The sequence below is a fragment of the Lupinus angustifolius genome, chromosome LG04 (genome assembly GCF_001865875.1).
Source record: "Lupinus angustifolius cultivar Tanjil chromosome LG04, LupAngTanjil_v1.0, whole genome shotgun sequence".
In the NCBI taxonomy this organism is placed as follows: Eukaryota; Viridiplantae; Streptophyta; class Magnoliopsida; order Fabales; family Fabaceae; genus Lupinus; species Lupinus angustifolius.
The window spans coordinates 21,908,442-21,928,327 of record NC_032012.1 but is presented as its reverse complement, the minus strand read 5'-3'; the positions used below and the strand labels follow the sequence as shown (position 1 = coordinate 21,928,327).

General features: G+C 34.0%; 2 protein-coding genes across 2 annotated transcripts; one reads left to right on the top strand and one right to left on the bottom strand.

The window, feature by feature from the left end:
- LOC109346218 (solute carrier family 40 member 3, chloroplastic-like) lies at window positions 210-17,248 on the top strand. Its single transcript, XM_019585650.1, has 14 exons — window positions 210-220; window positions 9,390-9,848; window positions 10,626-10,836; window positions 10,913-10,976; window positions 11,636-11,850; window positions 11,939-12,115; window positions 12,221-12,295; window positions 14,679-14,780; window positions 14,865-14,982; window positions 15,066-15,212; window positions 15,401-15,507; window positions 15,595-15,708; window positions 15,993-16,293; window positions 16,986-17,248. The coding sequence occupies exons 2-13, from the start codon at window positions 9,703-9,705 to the stop codon at window positions 16,284-16,286; spliced, it is 1,770 nt and encodes a 589-aa protein (XP_019441195.1). The 5' UTR covers window positions 210-220; window positions 9,390-9,702; the 3' UTR covers window positions 16,287-16,293; window positions 16,986-17,248.
- On the bottom strand, window positions 1,505-4,427 carry LOC109346219 (high mobility group B protein 10-like). The gene is made up of 6 exons (XM_019585651.1): window positions 4,180-4,427; window positions 3,334-3,409; window positions 3,015-3,189; window positions 2,449-2,559; window positions 2,115-2,344; window positions 1,505-1,978 (listed from the first exon to the last, which is right to left on the bottom strand). Exons 1-6 carry the CDS (start codon window positions 4,365-4,367, stop codon window positions 1,733-1,735), a joined length of 1,026 nt encoding a protein of 341 aa, XP_019441196.1. The 5' UTR covers window positions 4,368-4,427; the 3' UTR covers window positions 1,505-1,732.

Genomic DNA, 19,886 nt, shown 5'->3' with positions numbered 1-19,886 from the left:
AAAATTGAATCTTTAAATCATTTTTAGTTGTCTTTGTTGGAGAATATCTTCATCTATAATCCATAGATTGAATGTGGAAGTCCTTATGATTATGACTTTGTTCCGATAATCTAATGTTTATGCCCATACATAAACCCATATGGAACGACCATGATCCAGACTGAAGAAATCCCAAATGATTTCATGGTGAAGATGAAGAACATACCTTATTAACCATTTGGTATCTCGAAGGTACGAGGGTGTGATGATCTTCCAGATGTTAGAGCACTTCATGGTTTTCCTTATGCTTCTCTAGAGGGGAATGAGAATGCCAAAAGCTTGAGTGTGTGCCTTCGGGAGTGTGTTGCTTGGATGAGGAGATGTTACCTTATATTTTCTTATGGATGACTTGATAGTGTTTTATCCTTATGGATAACACTATCGTAATCCACCTTTATTCTCCTTAACCCTACACTTGAAAATCTGTTGCTCTACAAATGGGGACCATAACCCATAAAAGTAACTCCGAAGCGGTTACTACTTAAGTTGCAATAATTCTGATTCAGTCCCTTCATCAAATCAGACATTGTCTGAAGGTATCTATACTTATATTATTTCATGACACATAGGCCCTTAGCCACCAAATTAATTCTTGAGGATCATTTTATATTTTGGCTAACTAAAATAATGGTCATAACACAATTATAATTATATTTGTAACCTATAAATTGTCAGAAATTCTAACCGTTTTAATATTTTTGCTTTTATGTTATTTTAGAAATTGAAATAGTCTTCATTTTGTATATTATCTTCATGTAAGTTTCTATTAGTCTCAATCACATTCTATTCATTTCTACACTAGAATTTACCATTAGTCTCTTAATGTGACAATCACCACTAAGCCCATGTTTCAGTACATGTAACTGAATCCCTTCTTTAATAGAACCTGAGGTGATGCAAGCTTTGAACAAAGTAGGGTAAGGGAACTTAGAAATGAGCCTCTCCAATACTGAAATATGATAGAACATAAAAATTTACAAAATTTTCAACTATTTAATTCAAAAATAATGAAAAATCTAGATCCTTTGACATCGTATCAGCATCTCCATCCAGTACCGAAGAATATCTACCCTCGGGAACTTATTGGGCCTAGAGTTCAAGAGCACCATCTTATGGTAACATGATGTAGCCTTATGTGGCTCTCCATTCTCTAAGCTCCCTTTCAAAACTATATTGCATAGAAAAACATTAGGCCTTGGATTTGATCAAAGACTTTCATTACCAAGCCGAAGTAACTGAAATGAGGATTAGCATAACACTTAACTAATGTGCTAGATACACCATGGTCTTGATAATGATCAGTATGTAATCACATATGCAAGCATTTGTGTGCAAGTTACACTGCTCTATTTTCCAACCATAAGTATAATCATTATAAGATTTATCTTCTTCATCCTCATTTAAACTCCCTTTGTCTTCCACCAGAAAAGTTGTTTTCAACTAGAATTCTGCCAACAATTACAAGACTTTAATACATACACATACTAGTAAAAGAGGCATGAAAGATTGATAAACAACCCTTCCAACCATGTTGCTTCTGTTTCAAAACTACATATATAAGAAGCTTAGTTTGAGTAAATTGTACATAACTGCACAACTAGCAAAAAAAGTTAACTACTGGAGCATAGTCACAGTCCCAAAGAGCATAAAAGACCCAGCTATAAGTAGAGCAGCATTGTTATACTTGAATTTCTCAGTGGGCAAACCTAGTGAATATAGTAACGGATTCTTCATTCTTGGGTGCTTTTTCGGTCATTTTAGGAGCTAAGCCAAATGCTGCTCTACTGTCAAGGGAGTTATGTGCCACCGGTTGCAAAGTTACGGGGTAGTCACCACACACATTAGGCCTCTTCTCTTCCATGGTATTTTGTTGTTTACTGGGAGTGATCATTGTTTCCTTTAACTTTTCCTTGTGCTTTTTGCTTTCCTCCACATATGGCTGTGCATGAAAAGTAATATATAAGAAGTAGCAGATTCCGATTAAAACTCAGACGGGTGGAAATTTAATTTTAGAAAAACAGAAAAGATAAATCATTCAAGAATAGATGTTATATTAACTTCAACGTATAATGTACCTTTTGCTCAGTATCCGACATCTTATTCCATGCATCAATAGCCATGCGTATCATTGTTCTGCCACCTGAGACACGACCAGAAGTTTTCAATCGAGCACATTCCTCATTGAGGAAAATCTGATATCCACTCCTTCCCCGCGGAATACCTGCACGTTTCTTTTTTCTGCCATTGGAGGTTGCCACTGCTGGTAGAACCACTGTCTGTTCTACAAATCCAGCCCTTCTTTGAGCTTGAAATCCAAAAAAGTATTACACAAGAGCCTCTAAATTCAATTCACATGAGAACCTCTAAGGACTTGGGAAGTGTTCAGCTATGTACATAAAAGTAACAAACCTGTGGTTTGGCAAGAGCGGTCCTTGCACATCTTTGTCGCCATCTGACCATCTCGAACATTCATTAACGGAGATAAACTAGCTAGTGTACTCCACTTCCTCTTAAGTGGACCTTTAAAAAAGGCGTAGGAGGAAAAAAGGAGTCCTTTGAGGTTAAACAGTACATACACTCGTTCTAAAACAGAAATGCAGCAAAAGGAATAATATAATGGAACTGCTGAAATATATAAGCGAACGTCTTGAGTGGCCCAACATTGGGGTAGACATTAATACCACTTAGAATAATTGGACTTGACCCGATCCCAAAAGCTACCTCTATTGGGAGGACTACCCAAATTATTCTAAATGGTTCTTAGCACATATTCTCAACTGCTCTTTCGGGAAGGATTGCCTAGGTTACTAAAATGGCTCTTGGTACATATTCTCAATCGATGGAGGGCTGTGAAAATTAACCAAACCATATATGAAGAAACTTCCAACAAACATCCCGGCATATCAAACACATGCATGTGAAGTACAAGAAGGAATCAACATGTAAATAATCACAAATTGGTCTACAGGATTAACCTCCAGTCTTGTTAACTGCATCAGCTTGCTTTGCACGAACCCTATAGAAATACAATTGCTCAAACTGATAAAGAACATTTTCATATAGCTTTTCAACTTGATCAGATAGATTCACATTATTTCCATCCAATTTTAGGGCAGATACAACTTCACCCCATTTCTTTTCTCTTCCAACCTGGAAACATGTCCATAGCCAGATATTAAATTTGAATAAACTGCTAGGCATATATAAGCTCCTAAGTGTATTAGCATATACACATTTACAAAAACAACTAAATCTCATGTGAATTCAATGTTGATCGTGAGCAAGAGTACTTACCTGACGAAATCCTCCTCTTCTGGTAACCTCCAAGTAAAATATGTACAAGTCCAGCAATGTTTCTCGGACATTGACACTGGCAGGTAGAATTCGATAAGGCATTATTCATGCCAGCAACGGACTCACAAATTTTAAGTCATGGGGCAAAACATATAGCATTAAAATTCAACATATTAGTATATTACTATTGTTAATAGTATAACAATAAGCTACAAACTTAAGTACAAATTCAATAAGCTACTGGAAGTAACTTATGACTTATAAGCTAAGGGTTTATGTCATTTTACAAGGAAAAATGGACAATGAAGTGATTGTTTGTTCATATTAACAGTCATGAAAAACCAGAGAAAGATTAAGAAAGCAATGTTTTTCCTAACGCCCTTTCCTCTATTAACAAGTCATTTTTTTATCGGCCAATGTTAGTATGTTCATATTTAACTCTCAATCTCCTTCACTCCATTCTTTCTCCCCTACCATCAAACCACTTTTTAAATATGCTATGGGTGAGACTCAAACCCACAACCTCTTTTACTCCATTCCCTAAAGCCCTTCATCTTAATGATCAGACCACCTTCTCCCTCTATTAACAAGTCATTATAACTTTATAAGTAGAATCTGTTCACTTTTCAGCAAAAAAACGCAAGTTCATGTTCACTTTTCAGCAACCAACACAAAAAAGACCTCAACTTTATTTGCATGCAATTCCAGAATAACCAAACAAAGAAATAAAAAAACAATAATGCCAATAAAGTCCCTTCCCACCCCAGACCTTGCTTCAGCACTCACCCAAATATAAACGGGAAAATAGGAAGTACCCATTAAAAATAATTGGAAAAAGAAGTTTACATTAGAGTGAGTCCAGTGGATTCCAACAAGTTAGTGAGTTTGATGTAGAATGTGTCTGAGTCATTAGAAAAAAAGTGGGTTCCAATGGACTCGTCAGCAGAAGTTGCATTGGTGATATGAAAGTCCTCAATCTTGACTGAGGAGGGTGGTGATGGAAGTGGTACCATTTTCCGCTCCTTGCCTTTCATGTTTCAGCAAGTAACTAAACTTAACTAAACTCACACAGCTTCTTAGTTGGGTGTAGTAGGGAATGGGATCAACTATCCTGAAATGTGTCTCACTTATCTCATGTCCAAATCAATCAAAATGTAACTTTTTCTTATTTTTGTTTTTGAAATTTTTCTTTTATAGTTGAGGTCATATCGTTGTCTGGTGTACTAGTTACTGTTGAATGGGGTATGGACACACACATTAGCACGTGGCTGTGCTCTGCTTTTCCCTTTTTTTCTTCTGGAAAACGGAAAACAAAATAATCCTAAAATAGAAACATAACAGGTGTACATTATCTATTTATCTAGTACCAGTAAATCCAACTCAACACATAATTATGATAAATCCACAAAAATTAAATCTCTAATAAATTTAAATTATTTTAATACTCACTTTTCAAAGGAGAAAATAGGAAGATAGAAGATAAAAAGAAAGAGTATAAATAAAAAGAAAGAGAAATGTGTTTTTTATTAAATAGACAATTTTACCCCTTATAAATAATAATCAACAATTAATAAATATATGGGTATTATAGTAAATGCATTAATTTTTTTCAACTCTAACTCTTCTTCTCACTTTAGAGAAAAAACAAAAAGTTGGTGGGTCCCACAATTTTTATTTTCGACTCTCTACTTCCAAATGAGATAAAATAGTCAATTCTCTTCAAACTCTCTTTTTCCATTCTCTTTCTCCTCTCTTTTCACTCTAACAAAGGCACCCAAGTTCAGCATTTGTTAAGTGTGAGGTGACACGTTTTCCATACACATGGATTTTTCATGTTGGAAAATGGCCAAAATTTAAAAAGAAAGAGTAAATATCATTCAGATTCCTCTTCTTGAGTATCAATTTAGTTCATAATAAATTTAAATAATCATTTGGATCCTCAACTTTTAAAAGTGTAACATATGTTAGTCCACTCGTTAACATGTCTATGTTAATGTTAACAAAAAATCGGTGATGAGACAAATTAATTGTACAAGTAGTTACACATGATGATTTCATGTTGTAAAATTTTGTAAACTCGACAAAAGAAAGTCGTTGTGAATTATTTTTAAATAAATAAGATACAAAATAATGTGGTTTTGTATAATCCTCTCTCCTCCCCAGCTCTAAGAAAACACTAACCAAAATTTTGAACCCTAAAACATAGTTCTTCGCCCCAAATCTTACGGTAAACATGGATTCATTAGAAGCTAACTGACCCTTATGCATTTCTAATTGAGGTATGTAATCACCTTGTGTGATTGTAAATCAGGCGTATGCTTGCCCAAATGGCAGATGAGAAGGCAATAACTTAAGGTTCATAATGATTGATATATCCTGAATATTTTAGTCAAATTGTATCAAATCTTTACACCATTTCATATTACTTACATGAAATTCGTTTTCCATTCTAAATATCTATATTTCATTTAAAGTTTGGTAAAATTCACATTAACCAATAAATACTTTCATTAATAATTAATTACATAAATTTGAGACTAAAATGAGTAAAATCAAACCCATTTAATTTATAGAAAGTATAATAAAAATTACTTAATTTTTAGAGACTAAAATTAAATGATATGGAAGAAACATGACACAATTAACATAGTTTTTATAAGCTACATGAGCATTTTCCATCAAAACTAACAACTTGGGCCAATTGCATTCTGAAAATGTAAGAACTAAATTTAGTACAAAGAAGTCAAGAGAGTAAAATCAAAAGTTAAAACATTTTTAGGGCAAAACAAAAATGATGTTATATTAATGTTATTAGGGACTTGTTAAAAAAATTAGACAAAATTTTTATTTCATGGGGGACCAACTTCTAAATTACTAATCTTTTCATTTTCATTTTTCTATATTTTAGATTATACATATAATTTAAGAAAATATTAGATATTATAAAACATATTATAACAACTAAAATACTCTAACTTAATTTGTATTGATGTATTAAAATAAAATAATGGAAAATAAGTTTTGAAGTTAAATGGAAATATGATGGAAAAAATGAAATAATTGAACTAAAAATATAAAAAACTCACGAGTTCTAGATACCTAAAAAACTAAAAAAAACTAAAAAAAAACATTAAGCTTTCATTTGGTTGTTGAGAAGAATTTAAGAAGAAAGAAAAATGTAAGAAAAATGATAAGCAGAAAGAAAAACGTGAGAAAAAAAGTGGAATTATGAGTTATTTGATTGAAGAGAAAAATGAATGAAAGATAAGACAGAGATAGTAAGACGTTAACTTTCCACCTATCAAATAGACAACTTTTCACTTAGATATATTAATAATACTTTTCAATCTAAATTAAAAATAAATATTAGTTTAAAATGTTAAGAAATATAATGTTAATACTAAATATATTTTATGTCAATGATTAAATATATGGATTTAATTAAAGTGTCTAAAAAAGGTTGAACTAAAATTGAAATATTTAATTAAATAAATTGATTAATATTTAAATGTGAGCTACCTTAATAGTGATGAAAACAAACAAAATGTTTTGAGGTTCATGGGTGACTCACAATATTTTGCAGGAGATATATTTAGAGATAAATAATGGATATAATAATAGTTAGATGATGATGAAAGAAATATGGAAAACATAATATGATAAAAAAGAATGGGGGAAATATGTTAAAATAAAAAGGAAAGATGGTAAAATGACAAGATAAAAAAGAAAGGGGCAACATTTAAAAATAAAAAATAACACACTTAATCCTCATTTTCTTCCTACAAACAAGAATAATAGTTTTGATGTGGGACCCATGCAATTTTTCCTCTCTCCTCTCTATTCACCCTTCTACCAAACTAGGGAAATGACCAAACTCTTTTCTTATTCTCTCTTCCTTATCTCTTTCATTCTTAAATCACATCTACCAAACAAAGATAAAAGATAAAAGACAAAAGACAACAAGAAAGAATGAGAGTCACATTACATAAAATATATCATTAAAACATTTTTACCCTTAAACTCAAAGGTAAAGGCTAATTTGCAAACTAGCAGTTAGTCAAGTGAACTGATCATTAGCCGTTGGTTTAAAAATGTGGTAACTGACTACTTTTTTAACATTTTTTGGAATTCGTTAAGTCAATGTACAACTTCTATATGAAAATTGTGATACCCTTTAATGATTTCTGGTCTTGGTGTCGTTTCACACAGAAGTCGTATACCTCTTTCACGACTCTTAGGTGTGACTTTTTTACTGTGTATAAGTCGTTGTTTCAATGTACGAACTCTATATAGTAGTCGTGATACCCTTTAACGACTTCTGGGTGTGATTTTTTAATGTGTAGAAATCATGATACTCTTTCACGACTTCGAAGTTTAAAACTTTTATTGTGTAGAAGTCGTGTAGCCCTTTCACGACTTCTTGGGGTGATGTTGGTGTTTGACAATCTGGCTTATCAAAGTGTTAGATATTTACGGAACGACAAGTGCATCGTATCGTCCAAGTAATAAAATCCGATAAAATACCGGGATATCGTCCTCATGGAGCAAACTAGATTTTCACTAATTCATACAAGAATGAATTGAGTGTATATTTACAATGGTGTTTTTATAAATTTTTGTGTTTAATTTTAAAAAATCATAATTTGAATGAAAAGCAAGTAAAATACATTGAGATCAAAATGCATTGTTCTTTCCCAATGACATCCATGGATTCAATTCCAAGTGAATTGTGAAGTTACTGATTCAGATGCACGTATCATTCAAATCATTCACATCAATCCTTTGAGTGTAAAATCCTTAGATAATCGCTCAAATACCAATTCATTGGATATTTGACCGATTAACTAGCATTAAGTCCCATATAAAACAAGCAATTCATACATCATTCTCCATTCATAAAGGAATGATGTATAAAGGAAGATGATCCAGGTTTGGTGTCAAGTTTAACTTCCCAATTAAACTTGAACCAAGAACAAGAAATTAGTAGCAAATTAAATTCATACATTAAGAACGGGATGAACTTCCCAAAATCAAATAACAATTGCAATGGAATCGAATCCAGGAGTACAAAGGTTAGAAAATTACATTTCAAATCCCTCAGCAAGATCTAATCACTCCTTCTCGCTATTGCAACACTCAAATCATGAAATTACAAGGAATAATGTGAAGTAGAATCGTTTCTACAATTTATATCTTAATCTCCCTGTGTTTCTATCTATTTTCGTGCCAAATATCTTATGAAAAGTGAATAGGATCCCTTTCTAACTTCCGAAACCGCCAATATCAGTTCCAACTTCCACACTCTCACCCAAGCTAGAGAATCTCGCTTGGGCGAGTAAATAAGAGGCTCTCAGACCTGAGCCCCTTGCTTGAGCGAGTCATCTCTTGCTTGGACGAGGGACAATAGAGATTTCTGGTCATTTTTCTCCTATTTGTGGCTTGGGCGAGGCTTGCAATGCTCAGAAGTACCAGTCTTCTACGTTTCTCCTTTTTTCCATAAATCTTATCGTGAAACAACATAAACACATAAAATTTCCTACACAGAACAAGATTACTAAGTTATCAGAAATCTTACACAGTTACAGCATAAATGTGCACTAAGTGCCCCAAAAGCATATGAATTTCCTTAACAATTTGACACTTAACACAGTGCTTATAATCATTACCTAAAAGTCAGACATTTGCAAACCAACTTCTATACTTTATTCATATTCCTCGCAAAAGTTATAGAGTGAGATCACGACTTCTAAAAAAAACTTCGATAGTCAATCGTAAATTGAATAGATAAGATTAAAAACTATTCAATCAAGGGAAGTTGACAAGTTAGTCATTGAGTAAACTCACTATGAAAAATTACAAGTACTTGGAACACTTTTCCACCATTGTCAATGACTCATGGTGTGGTGTTCAATTTTTTCAAGATAGAACATTACTGCCACGTGTCTGACTAGGATAACTAGGATCTAATCCAAAGGTTTGTCTTACCAAACAAGGAAGAAAAAACGGCCACACAAACAACACCAGTTACTTTCTCCGCCCACAATCCATAAGCTTAGAGATTATAGTGCGTGCACACTTCTTCCACATCCCTTAACACTAAAGATAAGATCTTTGCAATGAAATGCAAATACCCACTAACTCATTTTCTTCAATACTAGAAGCCTATAATCTTAGATAAAGTATTTCATATTTAGTTCACTATATTCTAAAAGAGTTTCAGTGTGTTTTAGCGTTGTAAATGATCCCAAAAGGAAGGGTAGTGAAGGGTAAGAAAGACTGGAAAAAGTGTTGAGACTGCATGAGTTGGGCAAAACATAGTTGGTTCTTCTTCAAGTTTGGGAAGTTGAAGTTTTTTAAGCAACATCAACTATGGCTATTGCTGCTACGGCCACTTTATCTTTTATTCATTTTCGCCAACTTTCACAAACTTCTTTGTCATCGTCGTCTTCTTCTCGAATACGCTATCGCTTCACTTCTAGTCGATGGTTGAAGAAGCTTAATCACCCTTGTCACAGGTCAGCTTCTATTTGTTTTGTTCTGTTTATTGCTTTGATTATGAGTTCAAGTACTGCGTTTTTTATATTTCATATTTGGAGGCCGGATTATTATTTTAATGTATGACTGTTTTATCGAAATTCAAATTTGGACATCAATTTGATACTTCATAGTGTAGATAAGGATCAATTTAGGGACCAAATTTGTTATGACTTCAACTGCGAAAGGAGAGTGCAAGTGAAAAGAATAGTATATAATGTTGAGAGCCTTATAACTTAAGTCACTGTTTATAAGGAGAGACCAATCCAAAAAACTGTTTTGATAAGGTGAGAGAGCCTTATGACAATAGCCGATATCCAGCAACTTCACCTTATCTACATTGACCTGGTGGTGATCCTTTCCCATTTGGTAGCCTCACCCATCTATCGTTATTCATTCCGACAATCTAATTACTAGTTACTGTAATATAGCCAACATGTAGTGCATTGAGTAATCCAATCAAATACCAATTATTATGCTTAAGCTCGTGAGGAGAACCCTATGCCAAAGACTAGGCTGTTAAGTGAGTCTCATGACTTCATACCACATTGAGCTTTCTATATTTAATCAATGTAGGACTCGTAATGAAATTAATGTCCAACTATATTGAGGGGCGAAATTGGTATATTTTAAACATTGAAGGATCAAACTGAAACACATAAAAATAATATTTGGAGGAAGACCAACTTGATCATTTTTCCCTATTTATTGTCTCTTTCTCTATCTCGCGCTTATAGTTTTTTGTCCTTTTATTGCAGTTTTGCCTGTTTTAGTTCTAGATGTTCAATAACAAATACTGATATACATGTGGATCATGTTAACACGGATGAGGCTAAAGGAGCATCTTCAGTGGTTGAACCTGAATGTCCGGTGCCGATTGTTAAACTCAACTCTGATATTCTCAAGACTGAATCTTTGAACCTACTTACCGAAGCCACGTTTGTAGATACTCTCTTGACAGCGTTACCTGTACGTTATTTTCCCCGCTTTAGGGCGTTGATAAGAATTGCCTCACTGTTCTCATTTCTCCATGTGTGTTCCACAGGTTTTGTCTGCAGAGGAGCAACATGCCCTTGCAGCTACACCAGCCCACCCAGATGGGTTACACGGTGGGAATGATTCTCAACCTTGCTAACTCCAACTATAATATGGTCGTTTTTTTAGAATGTTGTCATAGTTCCTGTTACTGAGACTTGTGGTGAATTAAGTTAACCAGAGGTTCCATTGGGGATAAATTGAACTGATAACAGACTGATAGCACTTTCGGTATCTTGATACTTTGTAGGAAAACGTGAGGCCCTTTTATACATTGTAAAAGTGAGCCCTTCATGCTTTTTGGCAATTAGGTCTCTTTATAACCTGATAGCACTAGCATAAATAAAAAATCCCCAAATTTACTCTCATCGATCGGAAAGCATTAAAAAGCTTGTTTATTGAACTGGATAAATCAATTAATCTTGGCATGGCCAGTCTTTGATTTTACACCTTTTTTTAATCACGCAAATCTTATCTTAGGGTAGTTTTCCGAGTCACTTTTTTTAAAACTCGAGAACTCCCATGAGCTTGATTTGTTATCTTCTTTAAGTTGGGCTCAATCTCGCTTGGCAATCTTAGTGTGTCATTTGTCTAAAAAGTTGTTTTTGATGGCAGTTGAGTCTTGTTTGATGAATCCGATGATCTTATTCTGTCTTTTGTGCTCTACATTTACTGATGACTGTGAAGTTCAATCATCTAAGCAGCTTTTAACTTGAATATTATATGTTTGCAGCTTTCTATGTTAGTTGCATAGCTGCAAATATAGTGGAGCAGCTTTGGAATTTTGCCTGGCCTTCTGCCATTGCCTTGATTCATCCAAGTCTTTTGCCTGTTGCTGTGATGGGTTTCTTCACTAAAGTGGCTATAATTATTGGAGGTCCCTTGATTGGCAAAGTTATGGACCATGCTCCGAGACTGTCTGGATATAATTGTTTAACTATCATCCAGGCAAGTTATTTAATAAACTATATAAAGTCAAGGAACATATATGCCTATAACTCGTTTTCCTAAAAGGGACCATTCTATCTATTTTCAGGCCACTGCTCAGTTGCTATCTGCTGCAATGATTATTCATGCCTATTCAGTGCCTCATACTTCAGTGTCCGCCCTGCTTCTATGCCCATGGTTTGCCATATTGGTTTCTGCTGGGTCTGTTGAGAGGCTGTGTGGTGTAGCTTTGGGGGTTGCAAATGAGCGTGACTGGGTTGTGTTGGTACTGTCATTCAGAGCTTTTCCTGTTCCATTGACATGCTATTTGTTACTTTAAAACTTGTTAACATAAATATTGTTCTGATCCTCAGTGGTTTCTTTCTATCAGCTGGCAGGAGTAAATAGGCCGGTTGCACTTGCACAGGCAAATGCTTTTCTTAACCGAATTGATCTATTGTCCGAGGTATTCGCTTTTTTTTTTTTGCACTAAGTTGATTAGTCGACTTGTATATTTCCCTGTTTAAATAGCATAATATATTTTCTGGTTGAATGAAATATGCAGAACCTCATCATACATTTAAAGACTGATAGTAATAATGAGAAGTTTGTTGCCAAACCTCTCACCCTAACAGAGCCTAGCCTCAGAACATCCCCTCTGAGTTTTACAAAACATCAATCAAATAACTAAAACTAATACTAATTTGTTATGACTCGGCAAGTTGAATTCCTATTTGAAATAGAAATGCTTTCTCAGAATTCCTTAGTCCTCCGTCTGATTTGCTTCTAACTCGCATCCCGATCTCCTGTTTAATGTTGGTATATATTTCTTCACTTGTGTTGCTTTTTCTTTGGAAGATTCTTCTTTTCCTTTCACTCCAAATGTGATAGGTAGTTGCTGTCAACTACGCACGCCAGCTTCTCCTTTTTTGTTGTGCTTCCAAATATGCATGCTTTTCCTTCTCCGTTGATTATATCTGTGATCTATTTTTCTGATCTTAATCCATTTAACTATCAACAATCTAAAAACATCAATAGTGAATTTACAGGAAAAAAAACAAATGTCCATTAGTTTTATCCTCCTCATTGCATAAGGGGCAGGTTGAATCTTCTATTTCAATTCCCATTCTAATCATTCTATCCCTTGTTAACAATCTTCCATTTTTTAAAGATCCAACTTACAAAAGCATGTTTCGGTACATTACAGGTTCCCCATATAATCTCTGCAGTTAGCATTCTATTTTCAGTTTTGGTGATCTAGTTCTAACCTGCTGAGACTGTGTACAAACCTTTACGATGTTGCTTGCATTTATACCCAGCAAACCCTTCTTTAAATTTGTCTGTCACATTCATAATATCCTTCCAGTGAGAAGAAGCTCCCTGTTTGCTCTCACCAGTCCATATGTCATGGCCCTTTAAATAGTATCCATGGATCCCTTGAACCCGTAAATCTCCTTTTTTCCAACCAATGCCCGTAAATGTTTGGCTAAGGCTGCTTCATTCCATGTTCTTACATCTTTAATACCTGAACCACCCTGCCTTTTCTTCATACAAACTTTGCTCCAAGCTACCAAGTATACAGGTCTGCCTCTTGATTCACTGCTCCATAGGAATTCTCTACACCTTCTCTCAATTAATTGAACTATGCTTTGGTGGAGCTTGTATATGAGGGCCCAGTAGGTGTATAATAACATAAGAATGCTGTTTATAAGCTGTAATCTGCCTGCATATAGGACAGATGTTTGCATGCATGACCAGCATCTACTTCTAGCAAGTATCTGCAATTTGTTGACAGTCTAGTTTGGTCCAGTTTGTTAGAGATAGTGGCACCTCAAGTATTTCATGTGGAAATATCCCTCTTGAAGTCTATTAAGATTCAATACTTCTAATTTTATATCTTGATCGACTCCACAAATGAACAGTTGTGATTTTGCAAGTCAGCCTTAAGTCCTGTCGTTGTGAAAATTCATTTCGGACTTTCATAATGATCCCAACAGATTCAGTCTCTACCTTGCTGAATATGACTAAGTCATCAGCAAACCAAATTGATTATTCTGAGGCTTTTACATAGGGGGTGAAACTTGAATCTGCTATTCTGTTTCCAACTTCAGTGCTCTAGTTAAATATTCCCTTCAAAGTAACCTGCATTGCCTCCATTTATGGATAGGGAGAAGGTGGTAGTAGTGACACACTTCACTATCCTAATCAGTTGTATCATAAACCTTCCTTAATCCACCTTATGCATGCATCTAAATGAAGTATTCTTCCTCTTGTACAGCCTTAGGAGCTCTTGGCTAAGCAGTATGTTATGTACAATGGACTTACCACTTATGAGTGCTCCTTGATTCTTGTCTACTAAATCATTTAGAAAAGTCTTCAATCAGCTGCATATTATCTTAGATATTCATCTTTATAGGACATTGCAACATGCAATAGGCCTATACTCATCGGCATCTCTTGGAGCGTAGTGTTTAGGTATGAGGGCAATACGAGTAGCATTGATATGTTTCAATAATTTCCTCTTGCTAAAGAACTCCTTGACTGCCTTGGTTATATCACCCTATCTCATTCGAAAAATCCACTTCAAAAGCCATCAGGCCCTGAACTCCTTAACTCATCAATAGCAAGAAAAGCTTGTTTAACTTCTTGATCTGTAATTAGCTTGATTAAACTTAGTTACTGCTCAACTGACAATTGTTTCCCTGCTTTAAAAACTCCTTGGATTGCCTTCGATTTTATCTCGCCACTCCCAGTATAGACTTGAAGTATCTCACAAAGTGTCTTATTAAGTATGGATTTTAGGAACTATGTACTGGAGACTTATGATGAAGTATTTATTTCATTTACAGATAGTTGGGACATCGCTGTTTGGAGTTCTTCTCTCTAAATTCCATCCTGTAACCTGCTTGAAAGTTGCGGCCGGCTTAATATTGGGGTTACTGCCTGTTACAGTAATTTCTCTGCTTTTGTTCTTGATCTATTACTTCCAAAAATCGGAAGATAAGTTCACTTTGATTCTCCATCTCAATTTGCAGATTGTTTTCACATTGTTAGCAAATAAGCTTTCTACTGGTGTTCTTGACCGACATAAGTCTCCACAAACCTGTTTCACAACATTCAGTGAAGATTCTGCACCAGACACTGACAGTATAGGTACTATTTAAACGTAATTTTCTTCAGAGGATTATCTCGTTGTCGTGATATTTTAAATATAATTCTATTTGCTGGCGAATCAGTGGTTAAAGGTCTGGAAGCCATCAAGCTTGGCTGGAAGGAGTATCTGGGCCAGCCTGTTCTTCCTGCTAGTCTTGCCTGTGTTCTCCTCTACTTCAATATTGTTCTTGCACCTGGCAGTTTAATGACAGCATTTTTAACACAGCGTGGTATGTGAAAATTTCTTCCGCGGTACCTTGTTTTTTCGGGAAACTTCTTTTGACTTACTAACAGATCTTTTGTTGTAGTAAAGAATATAGTCAAGCACCAGATTCAAGTTTTTCAAAAACTGCTCTGTCATAATTGATATTTTTGATTCTTGTGCTTAATCAAGGATATTTTCTTGATTGTTCTACAGGCTTAAGTCCATCTATCGTTGGAGGATTCAGCACAATGTGTGCTTTTATGGGTGTTGCAGCAACATTTGTGTCTTCAACTCTGGTCAAGAAATTTGGCATTTTAAAGGTTTTTTCTTTCGCCATTTTTCTTGGTACATGGGAAAGTTTGAGAACTTATTTACGACGTTATTGACAAATTTTCTCTCTTTACCAGGCTGGGGCTGTTGGCTTGGTTTTTCAAGCTTTACTTCTCAGCATGGCTGTTGCTGTATATTGGAGTGGATCAATTTTTCATCATAACCCGCTTCTAATTTTCTTGTCTTTGATTGTAAGTCCCTAAAGTATGTTATTGTCGCTGATCATTGATGTTGAAGCATATATATTAGAAAAAACCCCTAAATCATGGCAAGCGGGATATCAGATTTGATAGAGATCAAAGTTGAGATTTATTAGAATAAAGAAACCTTTATACGAGAAAAAAAGACTCTGGGATGTCCCGAATCGAATACCTTAGTTAATTTTGGAAACCTTCCACATAAGATTAACTTTAACTTTGAAAATTTTGTCCGCCAATTATTTATTGTGCACCAACTGCTGTGCTTTTGTGTGCAGATATTATCACGGTTAGGACACATGTCATACTATGTTGTAGGGGCACAGATTATCCAAACAGGAATCCCATCATCCAAAGCAAATATCATCGGGACAACAGAAGTTGCCGTCGCTAGTTTCGCAGAGTGTATAATGCTGGGTGTTGCCATAATTGCAAATGATCCTTCTCATTTTGGAGTTCTGGCAATATTGTCCCTTCTATCAGTGGTTGGTGCAGCATGGATGTTCTGTAGATGGTTGTTGAATCCAACAGATGAACAAAAAGTCCTTTTTTCTTATGATCCTCAGTTTTAATTTTCATGTAAGTGTACTTTTGTATTAGCAGTTCATCGTTTAATACCATATTTTTCTATCTAGCTTTTGCCTTACTATATAAAATGTTCATAATTGCTGACATTATTTTGCTGTATCTCTTATGGTATGGGGGGGATTACATTTTTTTTGGCATGAATTTCTCGCACCACTTTTCTATGCGTGTGTGATATAACCATTTACAGAAGAGTTTTCCTTTCAAAACAACAATGGGTAGATGATGAAAAGCTGTAAGATGAAAACTTTCCTATCCTTTATCCTTTCTTAGTCCGATGGTGTGCATCGAGAGTTTATAGGTTCAAATCTTGTAACGGCTTTTCTGCTTCCGAGGGGTAAAAAATTACATACATTTATCCTTCCATGACCCATTAAGAGATACTGTCGTGCACCGGACCTTTCTTAGTCCGACATTTACTCATGTAAGCTTGGATAATTTGTTTGGTCTCCTTTTGAAACATGTCTCATGTCTGGTTCAATGAGACTTCTCTTAGTGTTAGGTTGGAAGATAACAGCCATAGAAACGGACAAAAAGGATTAATTCTTCAAAATTTTCAATAAATTAGTTGACATATATATATCAATGGATTGAATATAACTAATATATGAATTCTACTGGTTCTTTGAATCTCCTAGTAGTGGTCTAACAATATTTTATCTAACCAAAAGCTTATATTTGTGCAGTTGTTCCATGTAGCTGCCTTTGTGCAAAGGCTTTTTGATGTGGACAAGAACCAAAAAATACATTATACTATCAACAAGAGCCATAAGCTTTTTCTTCTCAACTACTCGTCCTCATTGATACTCATTGTATGGACAAATAGATAGCTTTACTTGTATTTCTGTAAATGTTAATATTCCTTCCTATTTTATCACTGTACATGACAAAGTGTATTAGCTAATAGCTAGATTGCCTAGGACCAATGAATAAATATTTATTTTAGACATTTATTGTTTTTTTATTTATTTTCAAGGGCTTAGAAGTTTAGCTATTTGCTCCTAATTGCAGAGATTTGTTGTGCGGGCTATGGCAATTAACACACTTGATTGGTTTATCCATCTTTCTTATTAACCAATCACAATTTTGTAAAAATGAAAAATTATGATCGGTTAATAAAGAGTATAAGTAGGCAACTAGAAATTGGAGTAGTTTCGATGATTTCTTAGCACAAGTTGATGCAGGATGAAAGGATATTCATTAATTTTAAATCAGTTTATATAGATTTTAAGTCACTTATTTATTAAAGATAAACATCCAACAAAAATATTATTAAATGGATCCCTCGTGATTATCAATTAAACTATATATCAATTAAATCATATATTATAATAAATTTAATGATGTCATAATTATAAATATCATTATTTACAAAATATCACTTTATCGTTGAACTTATTGTGTTTTAGGTTTCTCCTAAAGCTTTTTGTATAACTAAACTTTTGAACCAAAGACAACCTCAAACCTGGTGAGTTTAGTATCTGTAAACGGCACGTATCCGTCACGCTTGGACCCTTTTCCCAAAAAAAGAATCACTTACTACAACAACACTATAGAGTTCAAACTCACTTTTATTATTTTTCTAAACCATGAAAGTACACGTTCTTCGTCTTTATATAACTTTTTATTTTATTTTATATATTAGCAGAGTGACTCACGTGTGGGGACGCATGTCACTATTACTAACTAGTATTATAGTTTTGAGATTTTTTGTACTTATACTACAGCCATATATCGTGAGATATGATAATAAGGATAGATGTATGTTTTTGCACTTGTTTTTAATGACAAAAATATAATTTTATTATAATTAAAAGGATAAATATATTATTAAAAATTATATTTCATTTTATTTTTTGAAGCATCTGTCTCTCTATTAATGGAGAAGATCTCTCAACATCTTGTTTTAAGCATCCATCATCTTGTTTTCTACGTCTCTCTCTCAATCCCATATTTGACTAATTATTTTGTCAATATCTCATCATGTCTACTCAAATGAATTTGTTTCTTACTTACTCCCTTAATTCCAAAACATTTGATATTTACACGCACAGTTTTTAAAGTGATATAAAGTATAAAAAAATCAAATCATCGAATATTTTAGAACTAAGAGAATAATATATTAGGTTTGTTTTTGTCAAATGTTCATACTTCCTAATTAATTATGTTAATCATTCTTAATGTAGTATGTTACAAATATATGAAACTCCCTTGTTTTCTATGTAATTAATTAATGATGAGTACTATACCAGTATACCCACACATGCAATAATGTATATTACACCAAGTTTAAATAGGGATATTTCTCATTATTGATCAATGCATGAAATAAATAGGTAAGAACTTAACAAACTTATCTAACTAACTAACAAACTAATAAAAAACACAATTTCAACATCTATTAAATGTGTCAAATATGTCAATTACAAGAATTGTTTAATCAACGTTTCACTTGATTTCTAACCAGATAATTGATTAACTACCGTGTTAATCGATTAACTGTTATGACTGCTATCTTGTTTCTGTTTAGTAGCTTTGTATTCCAATAGCCCATCAAGTTGGAGGGTAAATGTTAATAACTTTAGCTTGATAATTTGATTTGATAACAATGTGATGAATCATAATCTCGATCCTGGTGTGATTGAATTTTATCAATCACTTGATTATTTCTCTGGTCATAAATTTTGATCATATTCTCATGGTTTTATATTGTTGAAGCTTCCTAGTTGTTTCTGATCATAATATTCACTTTCATGGTGTGAATTTCATATATTTTTTTCACAACATTTTTAATCATCTATTTACAAACAGGGTCTTGAAAATGGGTTATAATAATCTTCAAATCATGATTATAATCTTGCATAGCACAACATAAGTATCCTAATTTGAATCTCGCATGTCAGAGTACTAGCATAAGAAACCATTTGTGGATGTACCAAAATGTAAGAATTTTGAGGATTTGTGAGACTTTGTTGTTGATGGTATTTGTGATTCTTTCCATGACTTCTCTTCCAAAATAGAATATACTGATTCATTCACTAGAGAAGTATGATCCACTCAGTTTTGTTAGTCATTGTCATCTGTGCTGCCTTTTCCTCTTGCTCACTTCATTAGAATTTCTTGAATCTGATCTTGAACCTCGATCTCTTAGCTTCCTCATTTTCTCTTCTTTCTTCTCCTCTCACCATATTTTTTTTTATTATTTGATTTCTAAAACCTTTTCGTGTTGCAGAAACCTATTGATTGAGCACGGGTATCTTTTGCTCCATGTTTAGAATGATATGCTTAGATAATAAATTTTGCATTAGATCTTGCTATTGGATATACATCAAACCCAATGATTTTCTTCATGTTTGGTTGGAGCATCTGTTGAAGAATTAATGCAAAGCAACAAAGTTATTTGTACCAAATGCATTTATCATTTCAATCAATATTTTACTTGCTCAGTCTATGGACCTATTATAACTTATGGCACACGAAATAACATTAATTATGGGACATGCAAATGTGCTCCCCTAACCACAATACATAGGATTTAGAATTTCTTGAATAAAACTACTACAATTTTGCATAATGCTGGGTCATTA

Bases quoted from the DNA above. Each gene is read 5' to 3' on its own strand.
- LOC109346219 (XM_019585651.1), bottom strand. From the start codon at position 4,367: ATGAAAGGCAAGGAGCGGAAAATGGTACCACTTCCATCACCACCCTCC. The intron at 3,190-3,333 runs GTAAGTACTCTT...ACATGTTTCCAG, and splicing joins GAAGAGGAGGATTTCGTCAG to GTTGGAAGAGAAAAGAAATG. The intron at 1,979-2,114 runs GTACATTATACG...TTTCATGCACAG, and splicing joins TGTCGGATACTGAGCAAAAG to CCATATGTGGAGGAAAGCAA.
- LOC109346218 (XM_019585650.1), top strand. From the start codon at position 9,703: ATGGCTATTGCTGCTACGGCCACTTTATCTTTTATTCATTTTCGCCAA. The intron at 10,837-10,912 runs GTACGTTATTTT...TGTGTTCCACAG, and splicing joins CTCTCTTGACAGCGTTACCT to GTTTTGTCTGCAGAGGAGCA. The intron at 14,781-14,864 runs GTAATTTCTCTG...CTCAATTTGCAG, and splicing joins TGGGGTTACTGCCTGTTACA to ATTGTTTTCACATTGTTAGC.